The 27,797-nt window shown below is 40.6% G+C and overlaps 1 protein-coding gene and 1 non-coding gene across 12 annotated transcripts in view; both read right to left on the bottom strand.

Annotated features, from left to right (window-relative positions):
• Positions 1-687: 687 nt before the first annotated feature.
• Positions 688-27,797, bottom strand: part of CNOT1 (CCR4-NOT transcription complex subunit 1) — a 55,274-nt gene continuing 28,164 nt past the window's right edge. For 5 of the 11 annotated variants that reach the window (XM_085589729.1, XM_085589732.1, XM_085589731.1 and 2 more), the window contains 30 exons: positions 26,610-26,734; positions 25,510-25,796; positions 24,587-24,665; positions 23,129-23,359; positions 21,742-21,882; positions 20,881-21,060; positions 19,707-19,823; positions 19,210-19,320; positions 18,556-18,633; positions 18,054-18,231; positions 17,436-17,566; positions 16,779-17,075; positions 15,164-15,304; positions 14,970-15,074; positions 14,305-14,424; positions 13,287-13,481; positions 11,393-11,535; positions 10,692-10,800; positions 10,435-10,604; positions 9,094-9,346; positions 6,818-7,066; positions 6,062-6,225; positions 5,673-5,790; positions 5,100-5,201; positions 4,690-4,863; positions 4,010-4,159; positions 3,084-3,264; positions 2,148-2,280; positions 1,910-2,044; positions 688-1,778 (listed from right to left, as the gene is read on the bottom strand). In XM_085589729.1, coding sequence (XP_085445855.1) covers positions 1,700-1,778; positions 1,910-2,044; positions 2,148-2,280; positions 3,084-3,264; positions 4,010-4,159; positions 4,690-4,863; positions 5,100-5,201; positions 5,673-5,790; positions 6,062-6,225; positions 6,818-7,066; positions 9,094-9,346; positions 10,435-10,604; positions 10,692-10,800; positions 11,393-11,535; positions 13,287-13,481; positions 14,305-14,424; positions 14,970-15,074; positions 15,164-15,304; positions 16,779-17,075; positions 17,436-17,566; positions 18,054-18,231; positions 18,556-18,633; positions 19,210-19,320; positions 19,707-19,823; positions 20,881-21,060; positions 21,742-21,882; positions 23,129-23,359; positions 24,587-24,665; positions 25,510-25,796; positions 26,610-26,734 — 4,676 coding nt within the window. In that variant the 3' untranslated portion in view covers positions 688-1,699. The remainder of the gene's footprint in view (positions 1,779-1,909; positions 2,045-2,147; positions 2,281-3,083; positions 3,265-4,009; positions 4,160-4,689; positions 4,864-5,099; positions 5,202-5,672; positions 5,791-6,061; positions 6,226-6,817; positions 7,067-9,093; positions 9,347-10,434; positions 10,605-10,691; positions 10,801-11,392; positions 11,536-13,286; positions 13,482-14,304; positions 14,425-14,969; positions 15,075-15,163; positions 15,305-16,778; positions 17,076-17,435; positions 17,567-18,053; positions 18,232-18,555; positions 18,634-19,209; positions 19,321-19,706; positions 19,824-20,880; positions 21,061-21,741; positions 21,883-23,128; positions 23,360-24,586; positions 24,666-25,509; positions 25,797-26,609; positions 26,735-27,797) is intronic. The other 6 variants (XM_021541112.3, XM_021541114.3, XM_021541113.3 and 3 more) reach the window with 4 other exon arrangements.
• Positions 20,252-20,390, bottom strand: LOC116184067 (small nucleolar RNA SNORA46). Its single transcript, XR_004148796.3, has one exon. It is a non-coding gene; the product is annotated as a small nucleolar RNA SNORA46 (small nucleolar RNA).

Genomic DNA, 27,797 nt, shown 5'->3' with positions numbered 1-27,797 from the left:
AGGTGACTAATGCCTGGAACAGAGAGGATTCCCTCTGAGCTGCCACCCACTGGCACAGCTGGTTCAGTGATCCCTCAGAGCTGTTTTTTCCTCTATACAGCAAATGCAAAGCCAGGTCTGGAACCCCTTAAACCTGAGCAGGAATTCCTGACCTCTCTGCCCACACCACAGCAGTCAACTAAAGCAGCTAGCTCTAACAACCTGATGTTATGTACAAAGAAAGAAGTGAAGCTCTATTTCCTACCATTTGCTAAGTTGAAGGACCTTGCAATATTAGTAACACTGAAGCTGCATAACCTTAAAACAGCTAACCACAACCTAGGGCAGATTCCTGCTGCAGGGAGATCACAGCAGGGTGGAAGGCACTAGAAATGAAACTGATGGGCTGTCTACACTGAGTTATACCTCCAGTGCAGTCTCCTGCCTGAGACAAACTCTGCTCATGAGCTTGCAACCAAGCCATTTCTATTTTCACACAACTGCCCTTTCTGATGCACTTCAAAGCAAGACTCTGTCCAGTCATTACATCTGCCCACTGAATCATGCTAGAGAACAAACCCCGCTGCTTTCAACAGGCAGTGCCCAAACCACATTGGAAAACTGCAGGTTTTGGATGGGTAGAACAGGCTTTGGAAGACACCAACTGGCCAGGACAGAACTGGAGAGAATAAGCACAGTGGCACGTGCTGCATGTCATGACTTTAATGTGTAACTACAGTATGCATACATACAAGAGTGGGAGAACTAAAGCCCAAGAACTAGAAAGGCTACAAAATACAACACGTGGACCAATACTTTACAAAACATTGAAAATCCTTACAAAATGGGCTGTTGTATTGGTCCTTTGGGTTTTTTGTTTTGTTAAATTTTTTCTTTTTTTTTTTCTTTTTTTTTCTTTTTTTTTACAAACTTATACTGTGTGGTAGCAGGGGAGGGTGGGAAAAGGTCTAGATTTAACCCCTCATCTTCCAAAATTTACAACTGTCCCAAAAAAAAAAAAAAAAAAAAAAAAAGCTATAGGCCTGGTCTCTGGTTTATTTACTGAAAACAGCTGACCCTCACCCAAAGGGCCTGTTTCTTCTCCAACAAAAAGGAGGCATTCTCTGACTGCCACTCCACTTGCTGTCTATCAGCATTTGATGAGGGCGAAGGGAAAGCAACACTGAACCTTAACCCCTCCCTCACCCCTCCTGTACTCCACAGAATTCCCATATTCCAAACACATCCACTTTTGTTTTAAACAACTTAGTGATTTAAAGGTCCCCCATTCACATAAAGAAAAATAAGTTACTGGCTTTTCAATATTCTTTGGGAGTCTGGGAATGTCAGGACAAGGAGGTCTGCCCCAGACAAGTGCTTGGCATCAGCAGCTGCCCCTTTATTACAAGATGGACAGGCAACAGTTACCCACCTGCCTTTTACACAATTTGCACAAACCCAAAAGTCCAGACAAATGTTTCTGTTCCTTGTATTTACACTAGTTCAAATGATATTCACAGCATCTTCTGAAGTTTGGCCGAAAGTCAAAAAATTTGTTTCAAACTTTGGAACATGCCCACATAAGACTTTCACCCAGGGTCTGTTGTGTCTACCCAATCAAGGGGGCTGGGAAGGTCAGGAGGAGCCTTACAGAGTCTTCAGTCAGCTGATGGGACAGGACCTCCAGGCTGGCACTCTTACAGCACAGGATGCAGCTCATCTAACTGGCACCAGTCCCTTCCATAACTTGCTGGGCCTGCTTCTGCCCCATGCAGCACTGTGCAACCGACTGGAACAACCTGCACACAGAAGCAAAGCAATGGTAGTTGCATTTCTGGCAGCAAATGGATGCTGTGACAGCACCAGAAACTCAAGGTTCAACTGCTTCAGAGATACCACGTTAATGATTCTGTGGTTAAGCTATACTCACTTTTCAATTTCTGGAGCACAGTGAACAAACTCATGGTTCCAGAACTTAAAGGCTGGATTTTTTATCAGCTCAATGAACGTAATAAGGAGACCCCAGGGATGAGGCCTATTTACAATCAGTCGTTCCAAGAGAACCCTGAAATCCAAAAGTAAGAACACTTAGAGCTCAAAGATCAAAAATACAGAAGGAAGGAAAGCAAAAAGCTGAATGTTGCCAAGTTAAATGCCGTCCCTCTCACCTGGTGATCTGCTCCTGGATGGCCTCTGTGTTGGCCTCTGCAAACAGGTAGAGCATGGTGCAGCTGAAGTAGTGGGTGTGGCTGTTGGGGTACCGCAGCTGGTTGGCGATGGCGTTCAGGAAGAGGTACCGGCCTGCAGGAGAGAACACTGAGTACACATGGCCTCCCTTGCACACAAAGGGGAATAAAGAAGCAACCAGTGGTGCTTGAGATTAACCTTTGGGAGACTTGTGGAGGTACATGAAACAAAACCAACTGAAGGTATCTAAAAGCTGCATCTACCCAGGCTGATGGAGAAGTAAGAATTGAATTCTGAAGGCATTTCTAATTCCCTTGAATACTTTGAACATTTGGTTAGAACATCACTCCTATATTCTAATGTAGCATTAATTTCTGTGTATTCACTATCAGCTCCATGAAATCACAGAATCATCGAGGTTGGAAGAGACCTTTAAGACCATCAAGTCCACCCATCAACCCAGCACTATCCCTGTAACCCCATAACCACTAAATCAGATCACTCAGCACCAAATCCAGACACCTCTCAAATACCTCCAGGGATGGCAACTCTACCACTTCCCTGGGCAGCCTAATCTAGTATCAGACCACCCTAATAGTGGAAAAACCTTTTCTGGTATTTAATCTCTATCTTCCCTGTAACACCTTAAGGCCATTTATCGTCTCACTGCAGGCATGGTAGAAGATGTCTTCCCCACTTGACTACAACAACCCTTCAGAGCTTGAGGTCCCCGAGCCTCCTCTTCTCAACACCAAACAAACCCTCAGCCATTTCTCACAGGAAATGTTTTCTAGACCTTGCTGCCCTTCACTAGACACATTCCAGCACCTCAATATGCTTTTTAAAATGAGGGCCCAATATATAATAATATTACTGTAAACGTGACATTGCATGAACTAGCAGTGTTTACAGCTCACCTTCAGTATCCAGGTCTACTGCCAAATTCTGGAAGATGTCCATGTGAGCTGAGTGGGTAATGGTGCTCATGGAGGGTGTGCTGCCTTTGTTGTGAATGTGTGCAATTGCTTGAGTACCTACATAGAGCACCAGTGCATTAATCAGCTGGATGTTGTAGCGGTTGCCTGGTTCATTTGATACCTAATAGCAAAGATATGAAAAGCATTAACAGTCAATATTCCTTCAGCACTCAAAGGTACAGCATGTACAACAACAGCATCCAATATCCTACTGATTAGCCAGAAGACAACACACTAGGACATCCACGAAATCAATCTGGCATTTAGCCTTTTTTAATACAGCTTATATTAAAAAGCCTATCTTACAGTGCATATATACGTGTGTGTGTTTGTGTGTATATTCAAAAACATCAGCAAAGTGTTGACACAACAGGTTTGTTTTTACTTTCTGCCTAAAGGTAAACATCAGGTAAGGCAATGTGAATTCACCAGCAGTGCCAGATGCTGGCAGAAAGATCCCCCTTGTGTGAATGTCTAAGCAATTCTCTGAGGAAGTCAAACTTCATACTCATGTCTGCTGCAAGCCAAGCCATAAGATGGCTATGTGAGTTTTAGCCACAATTCTGAACTGGGCTTTAGCTAATTTGACCTTTTCTACCTTTTAAGTATTGGCATGGGGATCCATTTATTTCTGTAACAATGAATCTATTTGGAGTCAAAATTTAATCAGATTCTAAAAGGCTTCAACACATCCTATCAGGGAGTGGAAGACTTAATCAGTGTGTGTCTTTTCACAGGCTTTTCTACTGCCTAGAACACACCAACAAAATTCCTGCAGGAAAGGATGGTGGCTGAACCAATGAGATCATTTGTGCCACATTATTTCAATTGAGCACCCACAGAAACCTCAAAAACCTCAAACTTACTTGTAGGTTGCTTCGCAAGTCAGACAAAAAGGTGACTGGAGAACGGGTTTTGAGATAGGAATCCAAGTCTTTCTTAAACTGAGGTGGCATCACTCCAGTGAAATTTGTGAGTATTCGTGGAGCAATATTAATCTCACTTAACATGTCCACCTGTTGACAGAAAACCCAGTCAACTAAACCATCAGCAATGGAACAAATTAAAAAGCAGATCTATAAGCAATATTTTATCAACTACTGCTGCTGATCACTCTTCCTTACATCAATGAAATGGCAACACCTGATTTGCAAATTTTAGAAGAAACTTGATATATGATGTCTTGAAGAACTGAGAGGATAAAAAAATTCAGGGTGAAGGCCATAGAGAAATTCAGTCACTGCCTTTGGGGTTTCCCCATCTACACTCCAGTCTGGTAGTTTCAAAAAGCACAAACATCCACACAAGAACAGCCTTCTTTGGTGACAATGAGCACTGCAGCTTTGCTCCCATCACCCTGCACAGCTCAGGCAGAGAAGATCAACAGGACAGTGCTTTAGCAGCATGACAAAGTTTCCTTCTAATCATTCCAGGATTAGTTGCCTAGCAGATACCCAAAGATTTAATTAGATAATATTAACATGGATAGAGAGTATTCTAAGCACGAAAATTTCCTATTATCAAACTCCTTCAAAGTAAGTTCTACCTTTAGATTGGGGGTGAAAGGGTCTGGAAGCCTCATGTTCCGTGGAAAGGCACTCAAGATCAGATTCCTTAGCTGAATACAGTTAGGTGGGATCACATCACAGAACCCATAGTGGTAGTCACAAAGAAATTCTGGGAAATCATGCAACAAGACCAGCAACACACGCAGAGTGCCCTGTGAAATAAAGTATTAAATATAAGAGGTGTGTAACTGTTGAAACTGTCCAAAAGCTTGCAGAACCATTATTCTACGTCATGTGGCTAACATTACCAGAAGGAAACTGATCTGGGAGGGCAGCCTGCTTCCCCCATCATTTAAATTCAACTCTCAGAGGTAAGTTAGAAAAAAACAGCTAATTCTATTTTGCTGCCAGAATACTTCTACTTTGACTGGAAGCTGACTTTTTTTACCTTGTAAAGAATTTGCATAGGTTTGGTGAGTTCCACATTTCTAAGGAAAGGAGCCAAGTACTTGAACAGATCGATCAATAACTGGGCATACATAGGCCAACCCTGTCAAGAAAAGAACAGCAGGTGGAAAACATGCAATGAAGAACAGTTACCTTAATTTCAAAACTATAATTAGACTGATTTTTATAAAGCTGGGTGAAGAGCTAGCAACTGCCAGCTCAACCACTGAGTGCAGCACAGCTCATTTCAAGGGCTTCAGCTGCACTCCATGTGCCATGGGTGTTTCCAGAATCCTCAACATGCCATACTGAGCTGACAATATTTAGCCCAGAAGGAAAGCTACAGCTCTTATAGACATTGACAAAGGCATGTTTATCAAATTCAATTCACCCTGTGTTCCATAGTTACTGACACACAGACTCTCCTCCATGCAGTTAGGTTACTGTGAATATGGAAGACAACAAAAATAGAACAGCCATGCTACTAGTGCTCTTTAAGGAAGTGAAACAGCACCACACCAGATAAACATCTGAGTGAGCTTTTTAACTCAGAGAAGATAAACTGCAGCCACACCTTCTGCTGTGGTGTATGTGCCAGCATTCTTGCAATAAATATCCGATGGGAGATCAGTTCCAGCCAGGCATAAACAAAACCTGGAGCTTTTGTAGGCCTCAGGATGTGAAATGTGTTACTGAAAGAAAAGTTAGAGCAGGTTAGAGGTGCACAGCAATAAGATTGCTTTTCATAACATTGAAGGAAAAACACAGCCCTAAAAGCAAAGGCATTTGAGCATCTTGGGTTTTACCAGTCATCTTTCCTAAAACAAGCAAGTTGGTCAGTCCACAGTAGAACCAGTTACTCCAAAGGTGATGAAGCCACCACAAAGAACAGATAGCCTTTAAGTGAATATCCTTGATCCCAATAAGAAAGGATGAGCACTGTGGCAAATCCCAAATACATACCAGAAAGCTGTGAGTGTCTGGAAGTTGATGGTCTCCAGCACATGCTCAGGAGCATTTAATTCCAACAGCAACATGATAAAAATGCGATGGTAAGGAAGTTGCTGAAATTCACTCTGCCGAACATCATGGTCTTGCAGAAGAACTCCCACCACAATACCAAGAACCTAAAGAGATTAAGACATGTGGAGACAGCAAGAATTATGAAGCAAGTCAGACTACAGATAATACTTTAACCATCAATAAAAAAAATCAGTAGATTTTAACAAGAACCAAAAATCCTAGTTATTGGAAGTGTTGCAAAAATGAATATTCCAATTTGTTTCAGCAATTCCCAACCACATGCTTTGCTCTCCTTGTCCCTTGGACCACAGTCACAATGACTGACTGGTCAGTATCTGAAGGTCTCGGACTACCTAAGACCATCCAGCCACAAACCAAGAAATGCAAGAGCAAAGCAAGACCTTCACAACATGAAGGCAAACACTCAGGAATCAAGAACCTTAAAACAATAGCTGCAGACTATTTCATTTCAAGGCACAAAGATGAACTTCAGATTGGCTTGAGATGAAATCTTTGTGAACAAGAAAGCCAGTAGGCATCTTGGTGGTTCACTCAAAAGTTTATCAATGATCAACCCATCTAAGTACTTATCAGACACTTCAACAGCTGCCCACATTAAGGTCTGCACCTCAGGTTTATCAAAGGTACAGCAAACAATACATTTCAAATGCAATGAGGACATGAAGGATTCCCAACCTTATTCAGGAGGTTGATCTTTGTGACTGTGTTGGTTGCCTCCCCAGAGTGCTTCACCAGCAGTGCAATGAGTCGCACAAAGGCATCCAGGTTGTGGTAGCACTTGGCTCGAATCATGGTGGGGTTGGCAGCAGGGTTGTGCTGCTGCTCGGCCAGGGCTCGATAGCTGATCTCAACACACATTTCGGTGCAAAGACGGAAAAAACGGGTGATCAGATCATCTGTTTTCAGGATCCCCTGCTGGTGCATCTAACCAGGAAAGGAAAAGATGTCAGCACCATAACCATAGACAGTTCATTTTACAATTTATTTTAAACAACACACCCTTTACAAAGCGCCCACCTCAATTTTTGCCATACTTTCTTGAGAGTTTACTGTTTCCAAGACAATTTGAGTGTAGCAAAACAATTTTTGCAAACACATTTCAAATACAATACAATCTTTTGAATCCCAAATATTTCTAACCATCAGCATAGCTGAGAAGGCTGTTTCAGCATCAGTGTGCCACCAACATTCAGCCTTGCATGAAGAACATGAGGAGTACAAGCTCTGGGAAGGGCAGAGTCCAACTCCTAGCTCAGGAATCACCACTACTTGGGCAGCCCCATTCTTAGAAGCAAACTGCATTTGGAAAGCAAATCTTCCTTACACACAGAGAAAGACTGTGTGGGCATTTTTGCCTTGCATGGGGGAGTTGTTTTAATAATATACATATAAAAAAACCCAGAGACCTAATTTTATTTGTTAGCCACAGTATTGGAGTCATCAAAATGAAACTAATTACACTGCAGAAAACTTGGGGGTTTTGAATAAAGCATCGTATCTCTAAACTCCTACTGGACATAAAGCTATAAAAACAGCACAACAGGTAATTTGGAGACAATGTGGAGAACTCCAGGTATTTCTGGAGAAACTTTTTTTCTAAAAAGCCCAAAGAATTTAGGTATCTGCCTCCAAAGTTCTGTACTTCTTCTTGTCCTACAGACAAGGAAGGAAGCAACACTTTGGAAGTCATTTGAGTTCAGTAATAGAATCTTATTTAATGTAATTATTACAAAATATTCCTTTAGAATTTATTACTAAAGCCTGTAAGGAAACAATTGTAAATAAACACTGTACTTCAATATATTTAAATTGCTTTTTCAAAACTGATCAAATATGTAACAAAAGGTAAAAGACACCTGTTTGATGCTTTATCAAACAAGTGTGATAAAGAGTGAAGTGGGATAAAAGTGTACTTAGTATTATGAGCACTTTATACTGAAGTGTGCTTTAGAAGCATGATTTAAAGTAAAAGAAGTGAGATCACAGAAACAGGTAAAATATTTCTTTAAGATGTGTGTTTAGCACAATATCTATCAAAAGCATTCAAAAACTTTTATGCAGTAGAAGTGAGACCAACAGAAAGCTGTCTATAACCAGTACAAAAGGACACTAAAACCAAATGAAAAGAAACACTGCATAAATCACAATCTTCATGCATACTCTAAAGCTTGAGTCTTTTTTCATTAGTAGCTGCAAAGTCTGCAGCGTATCTGTGGCAGTGTCACAAACTTAAAAAGAATGATGCAGAAAGGCCATGTCAGGGACTTTCTTGCAGCTGCAGTCAAGGAGCTGCATGCAAAGAACACAGTTTTAGGGATCTGCCTGCAAATACAGGAGTTTGTTACCACACATGCTGGGCTCCTGAAGGGATCTCCCTCCTCAATCACACCCAGAAGGCAGATAGTATGAGATGTTCACCACACCTGTTAAGGTGCTTCAGAGTCCTTTAACACTAGTTAAAAGGACCATGTCCAACGTGATGTTAGACATTGTTTAAATTTAGGCACCACTTCAGCTAATGAAGTCCCAAGATTTTCCTTAATAATTTCATTTTGAAAAAGGATTCCCTTGCCCACATGACCTGAAACGATTTACCTGAATCTTTACTGGTGAAATCCTCTTGTAGGCTGTCAGAGCTTTTACTGTTACTCATAAAGAGCAACACCAGTCAAGGCTCATTACAGAGCATGACAGAACTACTTTCAAGAGCTATTTCAGCTCAATTTCTTTTTCCATCAAGCCTATCTCAGAACTCATGGTCTGAAGTGACAGCCTGTTGCCACAGTATCTGAAGAACATGATTTGGTGGAGGATGGGGCTTCATCAAAACAAGACAGAACTTTGACAGTAAACTGTCATACACCTGAAAGTTTCAAAAGGATGCCTAACAGGTTATAACACTGCTTTAAAATGGAGGGCATCACACCCTACTTATGTTGAATAAAAAGCACCTTTCTTTCCAAAAGCTCTACCTGTCCAACAAACGCAGAGAATGCTTTGGTACTATCACGGCCCGCTGCAGCTGAATGGTAGAGGTTCACCCACTCCCTCAGCAGGTATTCTGCCTTCTCCCTCAGGCCTGGTGGGTCATCATACTCAGAAGCTTGGGAAATTCCTGAATGCATCATGAAATTAGGACCTCCATGAGCACGGTCAATCATTGCTTCATAGTTTGATCGGACAACTTCCATCAGCTGGGGTAATCTAATCAAACAGACCAGTGCAAGAGATGGGTTAGAATTCCTCCTCCCCGACAAGGTGCAGGAACTGGGAGCTCAGTCAGAAAGTTGAAAGAAAGCAAATTATTTCTTATACTAAACTTCCTATCTTACAGTTCTCACTGGAATAGCAGAAATAAGTCATGAAAGCAGATACACTTATGATGAAAGAAGGAACACTGAAACCACGTAAGCTTTGAAGTTCCACTCCAATTTCTACAGTGGAGTGCTGCAACAAAACACCACAGGGACTAGAAGCAGCTTCTCTTCCGCAGACTTGAAGAGCCCTAAAATGCTCCCACAGATAGGGAGATGCCAGTACTGAATAGCCTGACTGGTTTTGGGTGCAGTGAAAGCCAAGCCATATTGTGCAGGCAGTCTATCCCTGTCAACTGCAGATGAAAGGACTTTGGTTTTGGGACATCCTATTAGCAGCTGTGTAGGTAATGGTAGCTACTGCCATTAGCCAGCTGCTGGATGTTCTCACAGCTATTCAAAGTTCTCCAAGCTCTAACCCATGTCATTCTCAAACCCAGCAACAACTGCTTCCACCTTAGGAATAGGAGGCCTGGAAGTTCCACAGGTATTTCCAGGTGTTGTGGCAACATTTTCTACCCAAATGGTTTGGGCAGTTTGCTGGATACATAAGCTGTGTGAGACTGGTGGAGGATTGCTCTGCACAGAAAGGATTGTACAACTGGATTATTTGTGATTAACAAATTAGCATACTGACACATAAATATATTAAGATTTAAACAGGCAATAATATTGCATAAATTTGAGACAAAGCAGGAATTCAAACAAGTTTCTCACAGTTCCACAGAATTTTGGACCATAGTGCATGGAGAGATTTTCCTACTTAAGAATTCAGTTTCACATGCTGCTGCAGCTGCCTCTACTTTGACTGCGATGAGCACATTTACATTACAGTAACAGCTGAAACTGAGAAAGGACTGCGGCTTTAGGGAAAGTTTTAAAGCTGTATGATTTAATTATATGAGACATTGACTATATAATATGCAAATCATAAATGAGCACAAAAAAGTCATACATTGCACAATACTATAGCCTCACCCTTCCGGGGCGTTTCCTCTGGAATGAGCATTAATTCTCATGAGTGTCTCAATGGTGTGAAACAGATCTGCTTCTGTTACATGGGCAACACTTCTCTCATCCACCAACAAGATCTTTACCAACTGCATGGCAAATGCCACAGCCATGTAGTTCAAGCCATTCTCCATGGACTGTCAACATGAAAAAGACAAGAATTCAAAGACAGATCTTACAGTGGAGTGCATCCCTCCTCCTTTAAAAGATCAGATTCTCTTTACCTGAGCCAAGTGAAGGTCATACTGCTGCATGTTAACAAGGTGATTGCGGATTAGCAGCTCCACAGCTTCCACATTGTACTTGTACTCGTCTCTGCATTCGATCAGGCACCTGAAGAATTGGACTTCTTACAAAATGTGCACTTCAACAACACAGCGTAAGTGAAACAACTCAAATCTAGTACTTCAGAAACTGTGACATTCACTGTGATTCATTACCCAGCTTCAAAAGAAGCCTCTTCTAGAGCATTCTCTGAGGTAGTGTTTAAGTTCAAAACAGTCAGACTCAAGCATCTACTGCCCTGCAAAACTGGTCACAAGAGCCCTTTAAGAGCTTCAGTTTATTCAGCATAAGAAGTCTCTCTATCAAGCGTGAATTGGAAGATCTGCATAGCTGAAGCTTCTGCTACAAGCACATGCCATGTCATATTGTTTGTGACATCACAGAGGTAGTCTCTGCAAAATGAGGGGAAGAAAAAGCCCAGTCCATGCTCTAATGCTTAATTCCATTAAAGATTCCTACAATGTTCTGGGATGAACCATCATTATCAGAAGATGTAGTTAATTTTGACAAAAAAAGCTGGTTATTTTTTGTCAAAACTGCAACAAAGCAACATATTAACAGGAAGGGAATTCAAAGTAATACAGGAACTCCCAAAAGATAGTCAAAGCTACATCAGTGCTCTTGCTGCCTTGTAACTGACCTAGTGATTTGTTTGTTACACCACGGAGATCCATAGGCACGGCCATCCTGCAGAGCCTTCAGCACCAGCAGGTGACACTCACGATAGCGGAGCAGGAGGTCAGCGTCAGCCCCACTAGTGGCATCCAGCAAGCCCTCTACAGCCTAGAATAGATGCAACCTGTTAGCAGAGGAAAAAACAAGTCCTCTTCCAAATCTTCTGCACATTACATCAGCAAGAGTTATCACCAGAAGACATGAAAGAAAAATAAATTCAGTAATTGTGCTGACCTCTTGATAAGACTGTGTGAGATTTTACCACCCTACTATGGCATATATGCACTGTACTCAGCTGTGCTACAAGAAATAAACCTACAGGTCTCTCTATGCCCCACTAGTTTTGTATGTGCATCGAATACTATGACAGACCATGTTAGTTTGTGCTGCAGCTTCCCTAAATCAATGCCTCCTCAAGCAATTCTGCATATGGCTCATGGAAAACTACCTGAGAAAATATTTACAGAACCTGCCAGAGATAAGTGAGCAGCTTCCTTACAGAAAGAGCTGCAGCACTCAGAGATGTATCTGTGTTAGCCTACAGTAAATGAAGGATGATGGGTTTTACATGGACAACACAATTTATTTGGTCAAATTCTAGTCAGGACTGGATTCTTTAGTAGGTAAAAGCACTAGCAGACAAGAACGAAGAGTCTCCCTCCAGCTTTCAGATGCCTCTGTTTTGGCACTGTTCTTGGATCCTCATGCAGACAGCTCAGTATCCTTACACTATTTCTCAAGTGGATTTTTCTCTATGTCTGTCACTTGGTTCTGCACTACTACACAGGCACCGATGCCAGCAGATCACAGAGCTCACTGCAACACTTCCCACTGGTAAAGCCTACAAATTCTGGCTGGGATGGAGTTAATTTGCTTTATAGCAGCCCATATGGTGCTGTGCTTTGGATTTGTGCTGAAACAGTGTTGAAAACACACCACAGTTTTGCCAGTTGCCGAGCAGCACTAGCACAGGATCAAGGCTTTTTCTTTCCCACTATGCTTCCTCCACCAGTGGGTAGGCTGGGAATGGACAAGAGGCTGGGAAGCAACACAGCCAGGACAGCTGACCCAAACTGAATAAAGGGATGTTCTATACCATATGACATCATGTTCAGCAATGAAAGCTCAGGGAAAGGAGGATGAAAAAGAGCATTCATGGTTCTGCTATTTGCCTTTCCAGGAAAATGTCCCATGTGCAGAAGCCCTGCTTTGAGAGGAGTAGCTGGACATCTCTCTGCTGATGGGAAGTAGAGCTTGTTCTTTCATTTGTGCACTTTCCCTATTAAACTGTCATAATCTGAACAAATGTCATCTAGTCTTCCCTGTGTTTTCTCTGTGTCCTGCATAAAGAGCAAACAGCTAGATGGATGTTGGGTAGCTGGCCAGGGTCAACCCACCATGCACAGTCATTTATCAGTTACTGCAAAATAAACACCCCAAGTGTGCCACTAGAAATCTAGTATTCTGCTCAATACTATCTACTTACAAGGGCAGTTCAAACACCTTTTTAGCCTCCAAATCATCCTGAAATCAGACCACTCTGGACTGCAACAGCTCTCTATTTGGCACATCTAAGTCCCAGGACTAAAGTCCCAGGACTAAAGTCCCAGGATTCTAAAAATTAATACACCTGATTCTTCCACAGCAGTCTCAACACCATGTCTACAATATAACGTGAACACAATGGCTTCCCTCCGAATCTTATTTATTGGATTTCCAAAGACAGCAGTTCAGTACTGTTCACCCACCAAGTTCCATAGCATGCATGAAGAAACAAGGGTACCAGCAAGACAATCCATGAGCAAGGTGAGTAATAAATTCTGAACAAGCTGTTACAGAGAGGAGTTGTCAACACCTACCTTCTGCAGTAGTCCGAGTGCAGCAATAGCATCCCGGGAGTTCCGAGCCACTACCACTGCCTCCAAGAGGCTACGCAGTGCTTGAACTTGAGGATTCATGGCCAGGGTGTGTGGAATGGACTGCAGGTGCTGCTCCAGTTCTGTCATACATTTGTCATAAATTTGTGCGACATCGTCTGTAGCCCAAGCTTGCTGCTTAAGAGAAAGTGAGAATCAGTGATTTTTGCAAGGATTGCATTTGTGACACTCAAATATTGACTGACTGGCTCTTCTCCTTCAGAAATTATAGCATCCAGAATTTAGACTTCTACAGTACTGCCATTTGTTATACTGGCATTTTAAGTACATACATATAAGTACATGTGAAAATACCCAGCACATAATTCTATCAGTCAGAATCACAGAATGGTTTGGGTTGGAAGGACCTTAAAGACTATCTTGTTTCAACTGCCCTGCTATGGGCAGGGACATCTTCCACTAAAGCATGTTGCTCAAAGCTGCACCCAGCCTGGCTTTGAACACTTCAGGGATGGGCCATCTACAGCTTCTTCAGATAACCTCTTCCAATGTCTCACCACACTCACAGCGAAGAAGTTCCTCCTAACATCTAATCTGAACCTGTCCTCTCCAGTTTGAAGCCATTCCCCCTTGTTCTGTCAGTAAGGCCTTACATATGCATATAAAAATTTGTTAATTATCTTAAAATTCAGACTTGCCATCTACAACGTTCAAAAGTAACCTGAGATCTGAATAAAATGTTTCACTACAATTAAAAGTACATGTAGTAATCTTAAACTGCAGAATTTGTCCCAATTTGGGTTACAAATCCCCAAGACTGGATGGAAGTTTTATGTTGCCATGACTTTGTCTTTAGAACAAATTCATTTTTTTCCAACCACTATCCCCAAGCAATACAAACACTTGACTCTTATGAGTCCTTCTAACAAAAACACAAGTTCTGCAACAACCTCCAAAACAGCTACAGTACTCTTAAGCTGATTAACTCAGAGACCTCTACCTTCATAGGCTGAGCCAAGAATCCTGTAGGCTGAGTTAAGTCATTGGTGGGCAAGAAGCCAGGGACATTGCGTGCAAACTCTTCATAAACAGCCAGCTGTTTTGGGTCCACACCTCCAACCTTTGCAGCAAAAAGAACAGGCATTTAACTCATTTATAAAACTGAGGCAGAAAAAAAAATGAGGGCAACTTGTGTAGCAGGTAGCTACTCTTAAACAAAATGGCCTAGACATTGAGTAGGATTCAACTGCTCTGCACTGAGGTCCTCCTATCTCTCCTTCCACACCTCCTTAGAGGGAATGTTGCTCTAAAAATTAAACTCACATTCCCAGAAACAGAAATAACTGAATACTGAGAAATGCTCTGCTGAAAGCATATGGTATGTCCTTTAAAGGAAGAATATAGAAAGAAGACAAAAGAAAATAAAATATAAAGACAACAAAACAGTGAGAGGAAATGCAGAGAAATAGAGACTCGAGTAATTGAGAAAATTATATAAATACTCTATTTGGAATAATGTATTTGTGTTTCCATACTCATCAAAATAACAGCAGCTTCACTGTTAGGCAAGACTAACAATATATGATTACTCAGCTGACACCGTGCCATCCACTTTCGCTTATCAGGAGGGAGAGAAGAGCAGCATCAGAACAGAAGAGAACTCACCTTTAACCTGATCTGTTCTGGCATCCGCTCAGCCTGGTATGTTAACACAACAGGATCGCAGTAGCGACGCCCCTCCTGCCTAGCATGCTTTCTGAGCTCAAATTCCTGGCAATAACACAAACACCACATTGCATTTTAGACACCCATCTGGATGTGTATGAGCACATAGGATACTTCAACAGTCCCATACTTACAGTTGCGAGCCTCTTGTCCATCTCAGGGCCTGCCTTTTCCACAGCTGTCTTCTGGATAAAGCAGCAGGCAAGCTCACAGTTATCCTGTGCTAACTGGGCAGCTGCCTGCTCCATCATTTCCCTCTGCTGTGGGGAGGCTGCCTATTGAAAATCACAATAATCAGTGAAGAATGTAAAATTTCCCTGTATATAACTAGCCTTAAAATCTGCACCACTGCTTACACAGAACACCAGCAATAATAAGGAATGCTCTTAGGATCACACTCCCTTCCCATAGAATATACAATATTAAATTTAATTTTGCATAGTTTTGAATAAAACATGTAGGCAAGACGACAGTAAAAACTTTCAACAAGGACAAAACAGCAGGAGTTCTCCATCTTCTCCACCTACCTATCTCCAGGGCACAGAAATAAAGGCTTGCTTTAGACAGACACACACAGAGTGATGCAAATGAAGGGAAAACTTTGCATCACAGTAGAAGCTTTTCTACTTCCTAGGTTGTAATTGGAAAATATAAAGATGCACCATTAACAGTGCCAAACAGCAGTCCTATGCCTTTTTCAGTGGGCTCCTTTTCTGATAAGGAATCAGATTTTCTTCCTTCCTTCCCGGAGTTTTCTTTATGAGAATCCTGAACAGATGCACTCATTTTCCAAGGTGCAAAGCAGCAACTTCCACTAGAAGTCCCATCTACTTGAACCTTCTTGTCTGCTAAGAGCTCTTTCATTAATTCCTGAAAATTACACTATTTCTGTTAAACCACTTCATAACCATAAGCCAGATGAGAATTTTGAGATACCTCACACAGAGCCTTTTCTGCAACAAAATGTTTTCTACAATTATCCTTTCAAAAACTTCCTTGGATTAAAACTAGATTTGTACCAACGTCATATGTCTTCAGGGGAAAAAAAACCTGGTTAATTTTTAATCGATTTAATTTTTTAATTGATTTAATTTTTAATTTTTAAAGCTGTGTCTTGATCCTTCCAAGATCATTATGCTCTTGTTGCTGATACTAATAGCAAGAATTCTGGGTGGTAGCTGCTGTTGTGGTCAGCAGTTCACAGGCTGTTCCATACTGTTTAGCTCAAACTTTCTTCATTAAGAGACCTGATAACAGCCTCTAGAAAACCCAATGAATTCACAAACTATGTAGAAGAGTCTAAACTGCGTATCTGCTAACAGCACAAGTAAATAAAATCTGCCTGAAGCACGCATGCTGAAACAAACCAAGATATCACCAAAATCAATTCAGTCCTCCCCACTTTAGCTTTTCTACCTCAAACCCTGCAGAATGTTCAAGCCTCCAAAGCTTCCATTATGTAATTAAACTGGAGAGAACACTGGGCAAAATAAAAAGCCAGTCAGGAAGTTTGTGTGTCATTTAGTAAGAGCTACCATCTCAGTTTAAGGGTGTTTGACTTGGAATCACAACGTTTTTTTCCACTGTAATTCCAGAAAAGTAATGAAATTTTACCCAGTGAATTCATGCCCATGCTATTTAAGCCACACAATTAATTAACAAGTCTATATTGTGGAGAACTGATTTACTAATACTGGATGCCTACAGTCCAGTAAGTTGGATATAAACTCCAAATGATGGGGCTTTTACCCTCAGTGCAGTAGCAAAGCTATTTTTCAAGTTGGTAGCTATGCTCATCAGCAAAGGTTCCCTGCAGGTAATCATGGCCATCCCAGCAGTCAGATTCCTCATCATGTGGTGAGCGGCCACACGCATGCGGGACTCCTCCGAATCCAGGGCGAAGTCCTTCCTGACTATCTGCTCACAGGTTGTCATGGCAATCTTGATGGATCTGTCGACCACTGGGTGGACAAGGTCTTGCACTGCACGCTCGATCGCCTGCCGCACACACTGCTTCAGCTGCGGGTGCGCTTGGAACAGCGGAATCTGCCGGGGATTAGGAAAGGGGAGAGAATAAAGTACATTGGAATCCCACCTACCCTACACACCTGCATTTTCTCAATGACTTGTAAGTGCACTGTCATAGCATGTGCAGTATTCCTATGTTCCCCATGCAGCTACTACAGGATTTGATAAATCTGAAACTGGAACAAATTATTATTTTTCTAACCAGTTTGCAGCTGAGTAACAATGCGAAGATTCACTTAGGAGCTGAGCTGCTAACAGGACAAAAGGAGCACAGAGGCTCCTTTTATACTGAAATCCTGATAGCTCCCACCAGTTGAGATCTGCATCAACCCTGGCTGTAAGAATTCCTTTAGTAAACTAAATCAGTTCTAAACTTACCGTTGGATTTAAGGTAATGTGTGGAGCCAGCCCTCCTAAAGAATAGACGTTGATATCATGATAACTGTACTGGGGCTGTGGAGGAACCGTGGCCGTACAAGTGGTGCTGGTAGCTGGAGTTGTAGAAGCAGCTGAAGAACACAAGTAGGTTTGCATTGAGACACTAGTGAAAAGCAACTGCTTATAAAACAAGTGTATAATTCTTATTTAAACCAGGAAACAATGTAGAAATAAAAGCTTTGCAGTTTGATCATGAAATCTCCTAAACTTACCAAGCAACTTTCACTCTGTATTTGCCTAATAATTAGTACCACAGTAGCTTCAGTACATTTTAAGAGAGCTGTTTATTAGGATAGTTTTAGCATCTGGTCTATTGTTAATAGCAGGGAGTCTGAGTAGCTACACAAACATAATACAGAATTAATCCTCATGACAGCTTCCATTCCCTTCCCCTCTCCAAACTCTGTAGACCTATTTCTTACAAAACTACCCAAGTGCTCCCAAGCACTCAGGAATATTAGAACAGCATATGTAGCTTCATATTTTATTTTGTGATAGCAAAACCTGTCTTATTTGAACTTTAACAGTGTGGTTCTGGATTCTATGAGATGTACTTACTAGTTGTTGTGATGGGTGGTAGCTCTTCTGGCTGCTTCACATCCTTCTTTGGAGCAGACAGCTGCTCATCCAGATTTTTCAGACGATCCTTATCTTTCAGGAGACTTCCAGGTTTCAGCTCATTGATGTCTAGTGCAAGATTCTTGCAGAGCACCTCAATCTCAAACTTCAGATTCAACTGCAAAACAACTCTTAAGTTTAGGTCATGTCACAAGGAAAATACCCGAAACATCTACTGAGCCACTTGCCTCCCCAACTCCCCATTCTAATCTCACCCTTTTCAGAGACTAATAATGACTGAGGCTCAGACAACTATCTTGATGTTGACCTCATGGAGAAGAGCTTCATCCAAGCTCTACCAAATTAAGCAATGCCCAAGCAATCTCCCCATGCTATAAAGCAGTGAGGAGGACTGCTTAGTCCTTCATAACATGCTTCTTGACTAGTATGTCAGTAAAACCTTACACTCAGAAGTTACAGAAAAAAAAATCCAGTAATTTACTTTTAGATCATGTTCCTGATGTAGCTCAGCTAAAACATTCATAATGGCCATTGTCCATGGATTTGGAGGCCTGAAGACCTACAAGAGAAAGAAGAGAGCAGGATTACAGAAACTTCTTGAATCAACTGGATAATTTATGACTAGCAGTGTTTGAAACACAAGCAGTGATGTGTGCATACAGCCATGGAAACCTTTGTACAGCTGTGATTAGAGTAGAATTTAGTATTTTAGTAATAATTATTCCAGTAATTCAGTATAACTAGAAATACATTAGAAACTTAAGTGAAAAACTGGAAACACAATGACCTGGTCCTTGAAAAATCAGAACTGACAAGCTGATCAGGATCAAAATGGGTGGGAGAAAAAAACCAACAAACTAGGAATAAATATATCCTAAAACCTTTTCAATGGCATCCTTCCATTTCTCAATGGAGTTCTGTTCAGGGATACCACAGTACATTTCAGCTAACACCACCTATTAAAAATGCATGGCCATGTACTTTCCCTCCACACAACTCCTTGACTTTATGCTTTTATATCCCTTTTCTTTCTCTCCACTGGATTCAATCAGTTTTCATACTGGGACAAAAGCTGATTACTTCCTGCAATATTTTGCTATTTGAGCAGTAACTCTGTCTGTATAAAGATACTTACCACACTCCTGACACTGGATTCTAAGACTTTGGCAACAAATGGCACTACATAAAGCAATTCCTGCTGTCCCTTAACGTATGCTTCCAGCAGTAGTGACTTCACATCCAAATCCTGAAAAACAGTTGAAGTGGGAATGAGGGTAGAGAAAACAGCAAACACATTGCACAATTCCACTAATATACTGCTTCCTTTTCAGATACAGGCAAGGCTGAGTCAAGACAGACCTTGAATTTTACAGACTGCTAAGCAGCAGTTACTTTTTGAACATACATCTACATTTCAACATGGATTAATAAGCTTTTGCCAAAATAAATTCAGCTACTAACTTTTCTGATATAAAAAAAAAAATATTTAGAAGTGTTAAATAACCAACTCTGGAGTCATACTTTGTACTTGGCACACAAAAGAGGCACCAGAAAGATTTCCAAAATAGCCTATGCTACTGCATAACAGCATACCAATTCATGCCAAGGCAATCTGTAAAGACAGAAGCTCACCGTGTGCAAGATGGGCTTATTTTTAGCCATCGTTATCATTCCCAGCCAGTGACCAAGGTTCTTTAACAAGGAACGGTCTGAGAAGTTGGCTGCAGCTTTATCTGATGTCAACAGCACCTAACAAAGAATAAAAAAAAAGATCTCAAGCAACAAGCAGAAGATAACCAGACTCCACATCCAACAGCTGATATGAATGAAGGTAAAATTTTAGAACATTAAGTTCTGAGCTTCAGTCATATTACAAAGATATTTGAACAGCTTTTACTTCAAGGTAGCACCCTTAGATCTGCACTGTAATGACTACAAAACTCCTTTCTTTAAAAGGATCAAAAAAAGAGGATTATTTTTCCCAGACCTTACCATTCATTCTGTTGAGACTGTTGCAACTACCCCCATAGCCGAGTGTAACTTGTGCTTCCCCTTAATGCCTCATCACAGATCTGAAGGCTACAGTTTAACCTTCCAGGGAAACCATCTCATCCACAAGTCAAAGTATAAATCATGTCATCATGTCATAAATAATAAAACAAGTATTCTGCTGCTAGTTCTGTTCCTTAACTCCAGAGAAGCATCAGCTGAACAGAGCAGGGTCAGCTGTATTCTCAAGAGCCAGGAGATGCTTTTGCACTACAGCGTAACCCATGGTGGTCAGGAAACTCCACCAACAGGTTTAAAAATAGTGCATTCTTTACAAACTTGTTTCATCTGGTCATCACTTCTGGGCTATTGCTTCCTCCCCTCATCCACATTATTTTAGCCCTCCAATAAATTTTGGTTTTTACACCCCCATTTTCTAAACACATAATTTCCCCCCTATTCCTCTTGGGCCAAAAAAGCAGAGTGTAATTTTCTATCTTTGCACTTTCCTCCACAGAAAACAACTAGACCATAAGCAATTTCCCCCTGGGTTGTAATTTGCAAACCTCACACAAATTTGAAGTCCACCTACATAAATCAACTGAAATGCAAATTTGCCTACACAATTTAAGTCTTTCATATGTTCCTAACTGAAAAGAATCCTAGTATTCCTAAAGATAATCTATAGGTTTAGTGGTAAGCCAGAAAGTAGATTTTTGAATGATATTCTGTATTTGAGGATCAGCACCACACAAACAAACAGCATGAGGACAACAGCATGCTCTCATGCTGCCTTTAGAAAACTTGCAGTACTCACCTTGATATTTCTGTAGGTTTCATTCAGAACCATTTTATTAAACTCTGGATTCTTAAGTGTGTCAAGGAAGTTTGAATATAAACTGTGAAAGTTAGGCTCAATACTGACTCTTTTCATCACAAGATACTGTGATACCCAAGGCATGAACTCTTCTTTCACTGTTTCCTTCAGTTCTTCCACCTGTGCTCAAACCAAAGACAAAGCATACCACAGAACAGATGAGAAGATAATCAAAACCTTCTGGGGTCAGCTCTGACCAACATACAGTTTATGGTCAGTCAACTGCTTCTAACACTAAGGTTGTTTTTCTACAAAAAAATAAATATTTGAAATCAGTGTCTTATTATCCAAAGATCTGTTCGACTAGTAAGGGCTCAATCACGAAATCAGCAAGATATAACAATTCACCTTTCCTTCACTTCCCAGTTTTTTACCAGAGAAATTGAAATAAATGTTGTCACCTTACAAGTTCAAGCCATACATCCATGAGACAACAGCATAGGTGGCAGCAGGACTGTATGCCTCAACTAGTTCAGAAAAATTCCCTGAATTTCTGAATACCAGAAATTAACCTTGCAACATTTAATGGTACCCAGTCCATTCATGATGTAAATGTTTATTTAAGATTAAGAATAGGTATCTCCTACCCATCTCTCTCCTCTCCCCGGAAAATTTTATCTCCACAGATGTTTAAGCATAAAGTGCTGGAAACTATCATAATTCCTTTAGAGTGTGCTCCCTCCTGAAGTTTTTCAAGTTAGAATTTTGTAGAAGTATCATCAGCCCACACTTAAAAATGAATATATAAAAAAAGGATTAAGAGTATAAAAACTATTTTTACTAGCATTCTTTCATACTTGCCTTCTGTGTCATATTTGACTGAGACAGATTATTGAAGATGAAAGCAATTTTTTCCTGAACATTCTCTGGAGGTTCCACAATCCTCTCTGTTTGATCTGTTGCTACTAACAGCGTATCAATGTTGGTAGTATTAATGGAAGGCTGAAAGGAGAACAAGAAGTTAAGCATAAACAATACCTAGAGGTGACATCAAAAGGAACTTTTGCTCTCTTCTGTCAAGCAAAAATAGAATTGAGCATTATCAGGGGACATCTACTGTCTCGGATTCATTTTCAGCAGCACTCTGAAGTAACCAAGTGATTTTTTTATTCTAAAAATGATGATCAATACTCAGCAGAAGAATGCTGCTGCAGAAGAAGCCTCTACATGCACATATAATAGGTGCAACTGCAATGGCACCCTTTAGGCCTTTAAGCCTGTGTACAATTATAGCTTGGAGAAAAATCACAACACAATAGTGAGCAGCACTTAACACAGCGGGGAGTCTCCAGGAGCACTTCAGTGTTGATTTGGGAAGGAGAAATCCCAGAGGTTCATTCTGAGACCAGATTCTCATTCTAAGTTGCCAGCTTAAGAAAAGAGAATGTGGCCCTGGTCCCTGGAGCTGCAGCTCTGGACCACCCCAGGGCTTTAGCACCTGGTATATTGCAATTAAGGGAAAAGGTGATGCAGTTTTCAGCATCAATCCTGACTGGAGTTTAAATGGGAAAACAAACACCTCAATGTAACAAGTTTCTACATGATGTAATCAGGTGAGAAAGACATTAATAGCTACACTAATGACTGTCCCCTCAAGTGTGCTCACAACACTTTCAGCTGTATTTGGCTTTTGCCTCCTTTACAGAGACCTATTCAAAGATAGGCTCAACTTTCCAGTGCATCAGCCATCACACAGAACAGCACCATGCATCCTCAGTATCCACATGGGACCAAGTGTGCCCCAAACCTTCTGTGCAATAGCCAATTCGATCTACCAACCCTGTAATAACTCTGTCAAGCTTCAGAGTTGTTTGCACAAGTTACCAAAGACATGAAAAACCTAATGCAGTTAGAACTGTGTCAGATGTGTGCAGTAAGTGTTCTTAAGTCCCAAGCAGAATAGCAGCTGCTAACTATTTTAAAAATCCTGTCTCAAGTCATTAACAAAAATCTTTCTGTAATTGTCTTTATAATTACAACCTCAAGAACACATTTCTACTTGACCCCAAATGATGAAAAATGCCTTCTCTCTACAAAAATGTTTGCCTTACTTTAAAAGGTTCTATCATAAATAAGGACCACAGTTTAAAAATCTGTAGTACATAAATTGAAACAAATTCTGTCTGTATGTACTTAGTCCAGAGCAGCATCTGCCTCTCTGGGAAGGGCACAATGACACAATGCTCACCGGCACATCTTTCTTGAAGCTGACTCCAGTTGGTCGGGTGATTGTAATGGTTTTTGCAACGGTGGTGGTGGTTGAGGTGGTCACTATAGTGCTGACTTGGCCAGCAAGAGGTGCTTTTGCTGGAACCTGGGCCTGGGCCTGAGCCTGGGCAAGTGCAATACTTCCAGGGGTGGTGATTGAACCCTGCATCTTCACAGGAGGATCTCTGGATTGCTGTCCATATTCTATGTACTAAAATAGGGTGAACAAGCACATACAAAATTTCACATGCAGCAACAGAACTATAGGCTGATTTTCAGCATGAGCACTATAAAGATTTGCCAACAATCCTTAAAATATTTGACAGTCTTCCCATAAAGGAATCTCTAAATATTACTGTATATTCTGATAAAGCACATCTTGTTACTATGAACTTACTGCAGAGGAACCTCCAGTTCTGCCTGTGGCCTCAACAAATTGATGTCAAGCATCACAAGACCTAACATGCTTGATATTTTACAGAGTACTACCTAAAAAAACTCCCTACCTATCCCTCCAAGTCTAGAACAGCAGAACAAAAGATGAGAAAGAGCCCAAGAACAATGTGTGAATATCAAGAAACAGGCTACAAAGCAGGTAAGAAGCCTTCTGCAAGGACTCTTGACAGCCAGACAGAATAGTCTGCAGCTCAGCATTAATAAGCAAAACCATAGTTCAGAAATAGACAACTTATAGATATTACATTTTCTGAAATAGTTCCATAGTAGAAGATTAGTTTCTTCACCACTGCTATACATTTTCCCAGAACCTGGAGAAAGACTGTCATTTAGGGGGTACAGTCTGAAAGCTGTTAGTGAACAAGACTGCTACTGGACTTTGCACCTTTGGGTGTGAGCCTCTACCTTAATGGTAGAGCCAAACTTTCCTTATTTAGCTCATGCTCTTAAGCTCTACCACTGGGATCAGTTTTTCTGTATTTCTGCCAATAAAAGCACGTTCAAGTCAGACACCATGTGATGAACACTATTTTGGACAATGAGGTATTCCCATGGCTCTCAGACCTTCAGGAAATATTTTTTTCCTGTATTATTTTATCAGGTCTAAGTATGAAGCAGTATAAAGCCAGCTGAATCACCTCTATTTTAGACTAAATCTCCAAATATTTAAGGGACTGGAATACGAATACACTGAGACACTTTAAAACCTTCATGCAGGGACATGCATGCATTGGTTGATTATGAAGTTAGATTCAGCTAGTTTCAACGTAAACAACCAAAAGAGATTTATGGGAGCAGGAAATGCACCTTCACCTGCCTACCCTATCCCAAAGCAAAACCTTTAAGAAAAGGCATTTGATTCTGTAGATGTAACATGGTCTAAAATCACCGCAGATGAGATTGCTTTCCCAAAGGAAAACAGAAATTTGCTCTGAAGAATTTGGCACCATAGAAAGTTAATGTTGCTTACAGACACACTCACCTCCTGCAAATGATGTGGGAACTGTATAAAGTGACTAATAGAAGCCAAGTGCTGACAATACTGGGGATAGTCCTTCAATCTGTCAGACAAAACATTCATCAGTCAGAAGCATAAGCCCACATCAGAAACAGTATTAGAGAGAAACAACTATCATGTATGTCATTCCCATACAGCACCACAGAGTTACTTCTGGACTCCTTACAGCAGCTGTACTGTAAACAAAGCACTACCTACAAAATATTTTTTGCTGCAAAATCTATTTTAAATGAATTAAACATTAAAGCACAGGATTTATTCACAGTAACTCATCTTTTCCTACATATCTGTACTTCTTACCTAGTACACAATTCCATTTATATCCAGTGTTTGCAACAAGATTACTGGATAAATTATTTGTAGTCTGGTTCAGTGCATTTTAAACAGAAAACCAGAGCACACCTCACACCCAGAATCTTCTCTATCTGGAATTCATAAGAAGTTTTGAGAAAGAACTTTTTCTGAGATTGTTTAGCCATACTTTTCTGTGTAAAAGCAAAGTTCTAGAGCTCAGCTCTCAGTCAATCCTTCAGCAATGAACAGTGCAAATGGCACTCCACTGGAAAGCTGTGAGAGTAATTATATTCACCCCATGTCTAACAAGCTGTTAGTTACTTCATCTAACTCAACACTTTACTGATTTTCATGGAGTCTAAGTAGTTTCAGCATCTCAGTTTGTCCCACATTTATACAGGTGTCACACTGAACATTTTAATTTGGAAAGGTTACCCTTTAATTAGCACATTCACACATTTTGTTTCGTCAGTGTATCTTTGAAGAAATCCCAAAGCTGAGCTGTGCAATTTTGTATGGCACGATTAGAGCAGGTTCAAGGTTCACAAGACAATACAGGCACTATATCAGAGCTGTACCAAACCCACACTCACCTATTTTTAAATCTATCTAGTGCAGCAATACCAAAATAGTACATTTTGGATGCAAAAGGCTTTCGTAAGGCTTCAAGAACATAGCGCAGGGCCAGGCCCAATGCCATATAAGTAACCAGTCCTTTCTCTATGATGCCCCCGAAGAGACAGGCTGTTATGTGCAGCTCTTTATCTGGGTACTGGGGAAAGAAGCGATATTCCTCAAACAAGTTCCTCAGCATACAGTTAAACACTTCTCGTTCCCGTTTAATGTTGGAGTCCTTAAACCTCTGCAGCATTTCCAAGACCTGGAAAGAAATCAAAGAAATTGTTACTAACAGATTTGCTTTATTTCAGCCCTTTCCCACGTTCATGTTTCTTAAGTGTTTGCAACTACTAAGGTACATTGTGCTACCACAACCACAAAATAACTGCTTCATTTTAGACAGCAGACAGACACTACATCACTACAACCAGCTTCCTCTTCAGACTTTAGTTTTCTTTTATGCAACTGTCTTCACACAAAACTTTTTTTGTGACTGCCTACACTATTACTTTCAAATTAGAAAAATTAAAATTAATGTTGTGTCTTCCATAATTTATAGCCATGAAAATATACTAAAGTAAATTTGAAGTACTTCAAAGAGTAAGTACATCAGACCAATAATTACTCTCATAGAGACTAACAGAAATAATTATCAAAAGCTCAGAAGGTAGACCTTAGGATACTTTTATGTATCTGGATCTTGTAGCCATTTTTACAAAGTTTAAAACCAAATACATTTAAGATAATTTATATAGACTATTTAAAGGCACTCTTTAGCACTTATTTTCAATAAAAAAGCTTCCACACCACACTGAATCCTTCCCAATTAGCAGCATTTTAGAAGTGTTAATTAGAAATCTGAAGTCTTCAATCCAGACAAGTCAAAGCTGAATGTAATGAACAACTGCAAGTTTACTGTGAAAACACCTTCAACCAAGCAAAAAAGCAGTGCTGCAAGCATCCACCACGAGCCCTTTATTATTTCCCACTAAAAATAATACATGAAGGAATAATTACAATCCACTTTATTGCAAGTCTCTGGCAGGTGCTGTAACTGGTGCAGAAGGGAACTCACCTCATCCACAGACATGGTTGGGTGTGGTGGATGGTTGTAAATACGCTGGAAGTAGCTGTTTGCCTCATCATCTATTTCTTTGCTAAAGTGCTGATTAGCCTCTGGCCACACCTGAGATAAATCAGCTGTTAAAAAAAGGAACAGGTATCATACTCAGGACAACTTCAGACAGTCAGAATTTCATCTAGTTGTTTTCAACTCTTCCACCAATCTATACAGAACTGCTAGTTCTTCTGAAGAGCAGGATATTTAACCTTCCCAGTAAACAGAAACCGCTGAAACTGCTATTTAAAAATCTGTTTTCAATATGCTATATTTATTCAAAAAACTGCATCCTAAGATAGCAATAACCTCACACTGCTCTACTCCTAGAGCCCAGCACACCCCAAGCTAACCTCAGCTGACAGCTAAATAACTGAAAGCAGAACAGTCTAGAATAAAGCATGCTACACAACACTAACATGCACACAAACTTGCACACAAACTTTCAGGCCAGCCAGTGAGCTTCCAATAAGTTTCTATTGAATGTTCAAGACCCAGAATATAAACCAGTGGTGATTACAGCTACCTCCACTGTACATCTCTAGAGACAGGTAAGTTTGCTGTAATTGCATATGGCTTCTTTGATAGCTCCTCTGTAACAGCAATGTGGAAGGTTTAGCATATGGCTGTGCTTCCTCACCATTTTACTGCTTCAGCATCTCACTGTGAGCATGCTGCAGAGGCACGAGTTAAGGATAATGGCTTAGTGTAAAGAACCAGATCAGTCCTTTCAAAAACTATCTTTCCACCAGCTTTTGTTCATCTTATTTGTATCCAATGTTGCAGTCTATTTCACTGTTTCACCTGTCAAGTTCTCTGCTGCAATAGGACCTTACCCAGGTTTAACCTTGTTACAAAAAAAACAAAAAACACCCTGGTAGCAGGCACATAAAATTCTCTGCCAAGAGTAGGACAACACTTTTGTTCAAAACACAGCACAGCAGAAAAAGGACAGAAACATACTATTCATGTAAATCCATAACACATTATATTTTTATGCTAATGGATTCTTTTTTAACACCACCCCCACCATGGACATTTGGCATGCTCTTGGGATACACATTTAGAAGTACCTTTTTCATACTAATATAATAATACAAGAGCCACACTTCTAAGATTTACCACCTACAGATCAAAGCTTTCCCT

The sequence above is a fragment of the Lonchura striata genome, chromosome 11, assembly GCF_050655825.1.
Source record: "Lonchura striata isolate lonStrDom1 chromosome 11, ASM5065582v1, whole genome shotgun sequence".
NCBI classification, from domain to species: domain Eukaryota; kingdom Metazoa; phylum Chordata; class Aves; order Passeriformes; family Estrildidae; genus Lonchura; species Lonchura striata.
The sequence above is the reverse complement of the archived record's forward strand: the minus strand, read 5'-3'. Positions and strand labels throughout refer to the sequence as shown.